Source organism: Aulonocara sp. 'chitande type north' Nkhata Bay, linkage group LG1, assembly GCF_057382095.1.
Source record: "Aulonocara sp. 'chitande type north' Nkhata Bay isolate Kocher_YH1m ecotype deep benthic linkage group LG1, A_spYH_male_GT1.1, whole genome shotgun sequence".
Classification (NCBI taxonomy): domain Eukaryota; kingdom Metazoa; phylum Chordata; class Actinopteri; order Cichliformes; family Cichlidae; genus Aulonocara; species Aulonocara sp. 'chitande type north' Nkhata Bay.
Window position 1 is genome coordinate 21551008 of NC_141344.1, and position 10471 is coordinate 21561478.

General features: G+C 40.1%; 2 protein-coding genes across 3 annotated transcripts in view; one reads left to right on the top strand and one right to left on the bottom strand.

Annotated features, from left to right (window-relative positions):
* pde3b (phosphodiesterase 3B) overlaps positions 1–4945 on the top strand; it is a 47805-nt gene extending 42860 nt beyond the window's left edge. For both annotated transcript variants that reach the window (XM_086288081.1, XM_086288072.1), the window contains exons 15-16: positions 277–535; positions 2037–4945. In XM_086288081.1, the coding sequence (XP_086144207.1) occupies positions 277–535; positions 2037–2239 (462 nt within the window). In that variant the 3' untranslated portion in view covers positions 2240–4945. The remainder of the gene's footprint in view (positions 1–276; positions 536–2036) is intronic.
* Positions 4946–5780: 835 nt separating this feature from the next.
* cyp2r1 (cytochrome P450, family 2, subfamily R, polypeptide 1) lies at positions 5781–9470 on the bottom strand. The gene is made up of 5 exons (XM_086288093.1): positions 9092–9470; positions 8218–8359; positions 7480–8112; positions 7033–7362; positions 5781–6870 (listed from the first exon to the last, which is right to left on the bottom strand). Exons 1-5 carry the CDS (start codon positions 9308–9310, stop codon positions 6674–6676), a joined length of 1521 nt encoding a protein of 506 aa, XP_086144219.1. The 5' UTR covers positions 9311–9470; the 3' UTR covers positions 5781–6673.
* Positions 9471–10471: the final 1001 nt, after the last annotated feature.

Here is a 10471-nt window from a genome sequence, read left to right on the forward strand (position 1 = left end):
AGCATTTCCTTCTAGAAGATTTGAACTTTTTTGTAAAATGAGAATGCACCCTCTTGTAAAACTGATCCTGAAACCAGGAAAGAAGAAATATCAAGAAATATCAACACTCAAAAAACCTTTCAAATTTGTGTCAAATCTGCTTTTGTGTGCGCATGGTCATACGAGGAAAAAAGTCAGAGCTGCGCAACGCTTTCTGTTCCTCTGATTGTGATATAGTTTGTATCAAATATCAAATCTCATCTCTAAATGTCTGTAATCTGCGGTTTTAATCTGCAGGGAGATGAAGAATCCAGGTTGGGATTACCCATCAGCCCCTTCATGGACCGCTCCTCCCCTCAGTTGGCCAAGCTGCAGGAGTCCTTCATCACACACATTGTAGGACCGCTTTGTAACTCCTACGATGCTGCTGGCTTACTTCCTGGCCACTGGATCACTGAAGAGGGGTCGGATGATGATGACGAAGAGGGCCAGGTGGACATCGAAACAGACGAAGATGAAGATGAGGAAGATGAGCTAGAAGAAGAGCTGGCACCAAGTAAGATGTGGTACCCACAAATTTTAAATAAAGCCACTTCAGGTGTCGTTATGAGACAGGTATTCTTAGTATTTTGGGTTTTGTGGTCATGTGACTGTTAACGGCATGACATTGACTCGTCTGACATTTTGATATTTACCTCTCCCTGTTTTTAAGCTAATTGGTTAATTTAGTGTAACAGTCTAAAGTATTTAGCACTTTTGTACTATTTTGTACTCCTTGTGCAGCTTTGAGAAAACCTCAGTAAAAGTTATATCAAAGTGACTGTGTCGAGAATAGCACGCTATAACTCCTGGTACCGATTTGTTTGATAGTTTTCCTGAAATTCGCATAGAACTGTGTCCAAAAAAACCCCCTCCACATTGAAGAACAATCAACTCATTCAGTCTCCGTTGTCACTTTGTTATATATACAGACAGAAAATTACATGCTTCCATGATAGTTGTTACAGTTGAGAGCGATTTTGTTTGTTTTGGTCAAATTTAACTGCTTCCAACTTCCTCGGTCTGCTCAGTGTTTTGCACTAGAAGATTCCTCTTGCTGCCAATGCGTTTTGTTAGGCTGACAGTCCTTGTATGATAAGGCAATGATTTTTTTCTTTATTTTCAACGTCTTTACCAACCTAAACCGTCCCTTTACGCTAACCAGTGCTAAAACTTTTGCTGTACTTGGAGTTTATACCTACACCAAACTATACCAGCACTTCCACTTTGTCTGTCTTTCTGTTCTAAGCTGTTAAGCTGTTAACAGTATTGGCTGCTACTAACTCAAACCGTAATTATATAATTATTATATCAGTAATTATTATCTAATAATTATTATCTAATTGCACACTCAAAATTTTTTCAGAAATGTTCCTAGTTGACATTGATTGTTGCATTTATTTCTATTCCTGGTTGCACAGTCAGTTTCATACACTGTATATATATCAACAAAGCCTGCAGGTCTGAAAAGTTAAAGCAATGCAAAATATCTCATTCGTCCTGATAGCCAGCAGGGGCCGACTCTCTTAAAGACCATCTGTATGAAAGTAAAATGTAATTTATAGCACTTGTGAAACTTTTACAGTCTCAGTCCCAGGTTTCAAGTCATACGGCATGTTGATGTTTATTTAGTACATAATTTTATAATTAGTTGATCAAACATTGTTTTTATTTATGTAATTTGTTTGTTGTGATTTTAAAAAATCATAAGAGTGGCCAGTGTTTCTTGTTTCTTAGTTGGATCCACCTCCACCTGTGATGTCTGGTGAAATTTTAAAAATAAATAATCAAGGCTTATAAATGGGACTTTACAAACTAATGAGTGATGTCACTGTGCGTCCATCCTTTAATTACAGTCTATGATCAGGGCACCAAACTCTGACTATTTCCCACCCTGGTCAGACGGGGAGTCGGTTGATGTGTTGAGAAAATAAAGAATCATTTATGTTTACGTTACAGTTACACCAGTGTGGAATTCCCTAAACACATTTATTTTTTTATTTTTGGTGTTGTTGTAGGAAGGAGGAAAAAACGGCGCAGGTTGTTCTGCAGCATCATGCAGCACCTGACAGAGAACCACAAGGTGTGGAAGAAGGTCATCGATGAGGAGGATAAGAGCAAAGAGCTTGCCAAACAGCAGCAGCCAGACAGTTTGCCCACCTCTCCGTCAGATGACATCCAGGTCATCCAAGAGGAGGAAGAAGGGGAGGAGCGTCAGTAGCAGCAAGAGGAGCAGACGCGTGGACAAGAAAAGGAGAGGCAGTACAAGGGCACGAGGCCCTCAACCACCTGCCTTTCACCGACTTTAACATTTGACAAATGCACATAAAACACACGTTCCCTCTCTCTTACACACGCCCACACAAACATATTGAAAGATTCACTGTGCTGACACTCAAATGCTTAAGCAGTCACGTGGTTTTTGGAGAAACAAAAAGGCCTTACTACTGTGAGCGGATCCTTACTGCAACGGTGGGGGCCCAACTCCTATGCACTTTCACCCCATGGAGAGTCAAGTGCACCCAGAGAAACGCACCAGGACTGAGGAGGCAGAAGGTGCAGAAAAAGAAGAGCGTGGACTGACGTCCAGGATGAACTTGTCCTCCATGGTAACTTGGCTGTGATGCTGCCTTGAATGCAAAGCGCTTAACACTTACCACCTCCCTTAGGTACAAAAACAGTTTCTGTGTATTTCAAAAGGAAAGGTAGAGGAAACATACTGAAGCAAATGACATCATGAAGTGGTAGATACCCTTTACCAAAGGAAAGACAAGAGACTGAAACTGTTTCAGCTTCAATGTCAGGTATATTTTTGAATTATATATATGTAAATATATATATATATATATATATACATATATATAGCAAATGTGCCTGTCTGAACCTTTACTAAGTCCATATTGGCCCAGAGCCTAGGCTTGTGTAGTTCTCTCCTTGCTGGTGACACGAAACACTGTATCAGACTCAGTCACAGAGACAGTATTGAAATGTTGACTGATTAATAGCATTATATATGCATCATTTTTGATGCTTTTACTCATGCGTACCACCTGTCTTCTTGGATTTTGTTTTGTTTTTTTTCTCTCTCTCTGTCCTTTGTTTCGTTTGAATGTGTGAACATTTTTGTCCGGAATGTGACGGAGAGAATGAGCAGGGAGAAAGAGATCGCATTTTTAATTATTTTATTATGTAATTTGTATGTATGTTTGTTTGTCCTGTTAGCAACAGTTGATTTCTAATCAGTGAAATGTCGTCTGGTTGGTGTTTAACATGTCGCATTCAGATCAGGAGTGCCGATTCAATGAATGGATTCTTCATTTTCCTTTTTTTTTGATTCTAAGTATTTTTTTAAAGGTTACTCAGGATTCACGCAAAGTTGAATAATTATTTTGCAAGAGTTTATGTCATTAATATGAAATACACTTTCAAACGTAAGAAGATTAAAAATCTGGGTGACTGAAGTAGTTTGTAATCTCTCAATGAACAACTCGACTACAAACAAATTCAAGCAATCCTCGAGAAATCCTCTGTGACAGAGGGACATGCGGTATGCGCCGTCTCTTGGCCATCCATACACTGTTTGCGTAACCTTTTTACAATCTCACTGGAGAAAGGCCTTTCTTGGTTGTCAGCAGACTGCAAATGTGTCTTCTGTAGCAGCAGCACATCATGCACACATGCTATAACAGTGTGTTTGGGTTTTTTTAGGTTTTTTTTTAATTGAATTTTAAAATGATTTAAAATTCAAACTCTCATTTTAACAGAACAGTATCTAAATGCAGACCTTAGATAGACAAACTTTTCTCTTTTGTTCACACTTATGACTTGGCCAGTTTGCAAAGAAGGGATCCAAAGTTTCATGTCACTTTGGTTTTGTTTCTATATATATACATATAAATATATATTCTAACCTACCATGAGGAAGGTTAAAGAACTCTTGGCATTCCACTAGAATAAGACATTATATCAAAGGGAAGTTAGAACTGTCACCTAGCTCCTTTCTCACCTTATTGAATCATATTGTTTGGAGAAAATGTTAAGTAAGCAGTGCAAACTGAGATAGTAATATTTAAAGACACAAAATAGATACAGATGTGCACATTTTAATACCAAACAAGTGTTTAGCCGCTGTACAAAAGAGTATGTGCATATAAAGATATATTTTTAAAATAATCAAATGAATGCATCTGTTTTCTACACACAGCTGACATATTGTACATTGCGATCCTGTAATTACCTTTGTGTTTCCAAAGTTTTTATCTACTTCTATTTCCAGGTGTGGAACTGTGGGGCTTGGTGTTTTGATTTAGCTTTTTTCATTTTTCCAACTTCAGCGTCTGTCTGTTCTGTATCATAACCACTCTTATATTCTTCATCGTCTCTCTCTGTCCCTGTCTTTATCACCTGACCCAGCTAGTGCCAAACGTTACCTACATGGATTCATTTGTGTGCCGTGATGAGCTGATTGGCAAAACGCGCACACACACAAAAAAATTGCTCCGGTACCATTTGTGAAAAGAGAAGCAGCTCGTGTCAAATACTCCACTGGGATCAAAGTGGCAGTGACAGTGTTAAGAATAGCGGGTGGACTCAGAGCCATAAACAATATGACAAACGTGTCATAATTTTATTTTCTTCTTTTTTTCACATGGACCCGTGCTGGACTATAAAGCATCGGTAGCCCCTGATCTGACGTATTCCAGCTCATTAAGTTGTAAAAGTTTGTTGGCTTCTCGCTGTGCAGTCCTTCAAACCACAGTGTCCTCTGATGATTGTGCCATAAATACATCAATGAATGGTTGTTACCCTTATGTAGCATCAATATACGTACGTTTGTCTAATGTAACCATTCACCCTTATCTACACTGTGGAGGCAACAGATTTTTGTTGTTATTTATAGCTGTCATAAAACACCATCCCTCAAGTATCAGCAGTTCTCATTGATTTTTATTGGTGTCTGTGTTTGTCTGTGTGAGCCCAAAATATATACGCCTTTCTTTTCTTTTTTTTTATTTTCTTTTTTATTTTTTGTCCATGCCACCCCATAAAAACAGGAGAATAACCTTAAAGACATTAGATATACCAACTGTGTATTCACTTCCTCTTATGGAACAGTACATGTACAAACTATGCTTGATTTACGAAGGATCAGGTCACTTCAATTCCACACAAGATCAGTACACAAAATGTGAGCGTCTCTCAATGTATTGGTTTGATCTTAGTAGTTTGATTTATAATCATTTGACTCATGAGTGGATTGTCTCCATGGTTTCAATCTCTACACCTTTAACAAAGGGGGCATACTGTGCCTGTTTAGTTTTTCTACCTATGAGTAGAATTATAGGTAGAAAAACATTTTTAAAGGAGCTGGTTTCAGCTCTTGGAGGTTTATTCCTGTTAAAAGGGAGTTTTTCCTTCCCACTGTCACCAAGTGCTTGCTTATATATTCATGGTGGGGGTCGTCTGATTTTGCAGGTTTTCTCTCTATTTTTTTAGGGTCTTTTCCTACAATTTAGAGTGACTCGAGGGGACTGTTGTGATTTTTTGCTACATAAATAAAATTGAACTGAATTTAACTGCTCCCTTGTCACAAGGGGTAGTTGCAGCAAGTAGCTGTGCGTGTGTGATTAGGCAGATTTTTTACACTTGGCACCATGTTTATGTTCAGGTTCCTTTTTCACTCTCATGAACATGATTTATAGATTTGAAATGAATAATGTTGGGTCTTTTAATTTTTTAGAAAATACTTTATTAATGTGCATAAAGCTCCTTCAAAAACACCAGCATTACAAAACAAATAAAGTACAAACAAATGTTAACATTCCACTTAAATTCAGTACATACTGAGAAGCACCATTTCACCTGAGATTCTGGCATTTTGGGCAAAATAAATTTATATTAAAAAATCGATTCAGGATTTTAATGAATCGATTTTACGTTATCCAAGCCAGAATCGATTTTAATCGATGAATCGATTATAAGAACCCACCCCTAGTTGCAACGTCAGTTTCTAGAAAAAAACAGGGTTGCATTTGCTTTCTAAGAGAAAGATTTTCCACAGACCGTTATGCCTGGAGAAGGGGTCAGTGTCAGTCAACATGATGTGAATCTTGGCCCACGTCTATCTTCAGCACACAGTGTTACGAACGTTCTTGGAAAGTCTGTTCATCCCATTTTGTGTGACCCACATAAATTGCTGGTGTCTTCTGTCTGACCCAGTGCTATCCTGAACCGCCACAGGTGCACATACTGTAAGTCATTGACTGGCATATAAGCTACTCATTGCTACTGTCCCAGGGTTCACAGATATTTCAGTCTCTGAGCTCAGAGAACTGAATCAATATGACACTCATGTTCCCAGGATGTTCTTTCATCACTTGCTGCCTCACCAGTTGTTTCCAAAAAGAGCATTGTGCAAACATGCATATTGCTCATTTTAAAAAAAGAGAAGCAATAGTAATTAGATAAAGTGGATTAAATAATCAGATGTACAGCCGTATTTGCCATAAATGATGCTTTGGAAAAATGCAATGCATTGAAACTTCAGAGTGATTAAGTTATCACGCAATTGCATTGTTGTGCAAAGTAGTGTAACACATAATGGCTAAACAAGCCATTGAAAATGTTCACCTGACTACTTGTAAAAAGGAGTGTATCAAGAGCAGGGAACTTTCTGCTGCCTGCGGATCGCACAGATGTAGTAAGTTTTGGGCTGTAAGGTCATGCCCAGCTTGGGAGTGACAGTTGGGACAGTTCCTGGAGGGAACTGAAGATGAAACCTCTGCAACAAAGTTGTGAAAAAGAGGAACATCTCCATTCTAGCCAGCTGTTCACCCAGGCACCCACGCCTCCCTGAAAAAAAAACAAAAAACTGTTAGTTTTTCACACACACACACACACACACACTGCATCTGGCTAATTATCTCAAGTCTGCAAATAAACAGGAAAGTCTTTGAGGAATAATTTGGTTTAACCAATCATAGCTAATGCTGGTTTTGAGAAACGAAGCCTTACCCAAGGAGAATGGAAGGAAAGCCTCGCGCCTCACAAAATTGCCGCTGCTGTCCAGAAACCTCTCCGGTGAGAAAACACCAGGATCGTTCCAGTACTTCTCATCGAAGTGCACCGAGTAGAGGTTTGTGATCACCATGGTCCCTTTGGGGATTGTGTACCCATTGACTTTTGCATCTTGGGACGTGGCACGGAAAATCCCAAGTGGTACAATATTGCAGAAGCGTAGAATCTCATGCAGCACAGCCTCTATGTATGGCATCCTCTGTTTGTCCTCCAAAGTGGGCGCCCTCCCATTGGACAGCACGCTGTCGATCTCCTTGTGCACCCTCTCTTTGTAGGTAAAAACACAGATTATTAGGTGAGATTATATAACCATTAAATTTAGAGCAAACTCAGACTAAATAATTAGAAGTAAAAACATTTTTGGGGGTTTCTACTACAACTGACCTTGTATGTTGGGATACAGAGCCATGTAGAGCATGGCCCAGCGCAGAGTGTTAGTTGTAGTCTCTGTACCAGCAATAATGAGCTCACCCACTGAATAGATGAGATTCTCATAAGAAAAGGAAGACCCCTGAATGCCTGCATTCTGCTCCAACTCATCCAAGTAGGCATCAACATAATGGCGTGGTGCATGGGGCACTCTGCCCTGTGAGAAACCGTTTATAACCTCCTGTAGAAAGTTGTAAACCTCAGCAGCATTGCGGAAGAGCTTCTGGTGTTTCCCAAAGGGCACATACTCAATGTAAGGGAAGGCATTATAGAGGAGGGCCCAGCCACTCACTGCTAGTTCCACATTCTCACTGAATATCTCAATCATGTGCTGGAAGTTGCGATCATCGTAGGTAAAACGCTGGCCAAAAATGATCAGATTGGTGATGTTGGACACTGCGTTGGTCACAAGATGTTTGGGGTTGAAGGGCTTTCCCTTGTGTTCATCGATGGCATCAACAAAAAACATGCACTCCTCCGAGATCTTCTTCTCAAAGAGTTTCTGGCCGCTGCCGAAGTAACGAAAAGAGCTGCATGCCAGTTTGCGGTGTTCGTTCCAGCCTTTGCCATATTTGCAATTAAGAAGCCCTTTGGACATTGGAAGAGAAAAACAGAATTTAATCATTTTGAATCAAAATAACATTTTTTTAGATTGCAAAAAACGGCATTCACTGTTATATCAAAGCATCTTACCGCCCATTTTGGTCATTTTCTTGAACAAAGGTAGTGATGGCCGATCAGCAAACACCTCACCCTGATGGTAAAGGCACTCTCTGACACAGTCGTATCCATTTAACACCACAGTCAAGATGCCTCCCAGGTCAAGGCTGAAAATCTGAAAGGTGTGAATTCCATTATTAGCAGTCACTGCAGTCATTTAGATCTTCACACACATTTCTATCCACATTAAAGCCTCTGTTAGAGGAATGTACTATTTTTTAGACAAATGTATTTGCATTTGCAAGTCTTTGCTGGTCTGTTCTTTCCAAAGTGGCTGTCTGAACTAGAGAAGGAGTTCCCTGGTATTCAATAGAGAGACAAACGGTTTTATAATACACACACTCAGTGGGCACTTTTTTGGTAAACCTTGCCAATAACATGATAGCATCACACAGTTGCTTCTGATTTTTTGTTTGCACATTCCTAATGTCAATCTCTTGTTCCACCAAAGGAGCTCTATTGAATTGAGATCTGGTGGCTGTTAAGTATGGGGCGCGAGTACACTGAACGCACTGTCATGTCCAAGAAACCAGTTTGAGATGATCTGAGCTTTGTGACATGGTTTGTGTTCTGAAATAAACTGACGTACAAACTACCAGGTTGCCATTATGAGTTTTATTCACCTTTCCAAGAGAGTCATATAAGGTCGGTAGAAATAGCGCTATATATATTTATATACATACATATGTGTGTGTGTGTTTTGGGGGAGGCCCTGACTTGTACGCTTTCCAGCTGTTCCCAGGCCATTAAGGCGAGTCTCTTTTGTTCTCTTGGTGTGTGGGTGTGGGTGTACACGCTGCAAACTAGTAAAAGCGTTAGATTCATAAAGTGCGCGTAAGGGCATTACCTGTCCATGAACTTCACTCTGCTTCTTGAGAAAGACGTGCGGCTCGGTGGCTAAAGAAAAAATGTTGCCTATCACAGGGATGGGAGATGGACCGGGAGGAAAACCAGGAGGTCTTCTCTGCTTGACGAGCTGGCGAACCAGCATGAACGCGAGGAGGGCGAAAGCCAAACAGCCCACACCGAGCAGAGCCTGCGCGCAGGGCGATTTTATTGAAATCATCTTTTTTTTTTTTTTAAACCAAACAAACTTTTTTCCCCTAACAGATCAACTCTGCTGACTTCGGCTTCGTCTCTGAGCAACCGAAGCGCACATGTATCTTCTTTCACGTTTCTATCCCCCGCCTCTAAGGCTAAGATTGGTCAGAAAATCAGTGTGACTTTGGCTGAACTTTGTTCAACTATCGATCAATGATCCGAAGAATTTCGGTGGCTATTACACGGAGTTTTGGCAACTATACATTCACTTCCAGGGGAGGTAGCGCAACATACAACTGCAATTCATCCTCTCGTTACTGGTTGTGAACATGCTTTAGAGCTTATGGTTGTGAAATGCATTTGTAAATGTATTCGATTAGACGAAGATGTGAATAAAAGAGGATGTAAAACAGTCACACACTAATTTCATCTAAATTCATTTCAAATCTATGACGTTACAGTAGAAGAGACTAGTGAACATATGGACACATGCAACTGAATAGCTTGCAGATGTCTCTCAGTTATCGATATAGAATATGCTATAGAGCACGAGTATGATGTATCAAAATAAGACTTCTTGGTAATTTTCACCCAAATTACAATGAAGCAGATGTACGTGCTCTTTGTCAGCTTTTATTTGAAGTTCAGCATGTACTTTTTTGCGCCACGGACCGGTTTATGCCCGACAATATTTTCACGGACCGGCCTTTAAAGTGTGGCGGATAAATACAACAAAATAAAACTAGTACCGGTACCGAAAAAAAGAAGATTTATTCATAACACACGTGAAAAGACCCAGGAAAACCGAGTTAATGATAAAAACGATAACAAAATAACGCTAAAAACCGATAAAAACCCTGAAAACCATACATTTCACACTCGAGCCTCAACTCTCGCGGCCCGGTACCAAACGACTCACGGACCGGTACCGGTTCAGGCTCTGTGCAAGTTTCTGGGTATTCATAGCTGGGGACTGTGGCTATGGCCGCTTCCTTTAAATGTTGGGAGTACTTTAAAACACAAGGTTTTGGTTAAAAAGGCATTTCTAGGTGTAGCACTCTCGTGTGATGCGACGAGCCAATAATCACTCTCGATGTTAGTCCGCTGTAAAACTTTAATGGTACTCCAGCACACGACAAAACACACAGACCGCACCGGAAGAACAAAACTCCCCCCACCATACTAT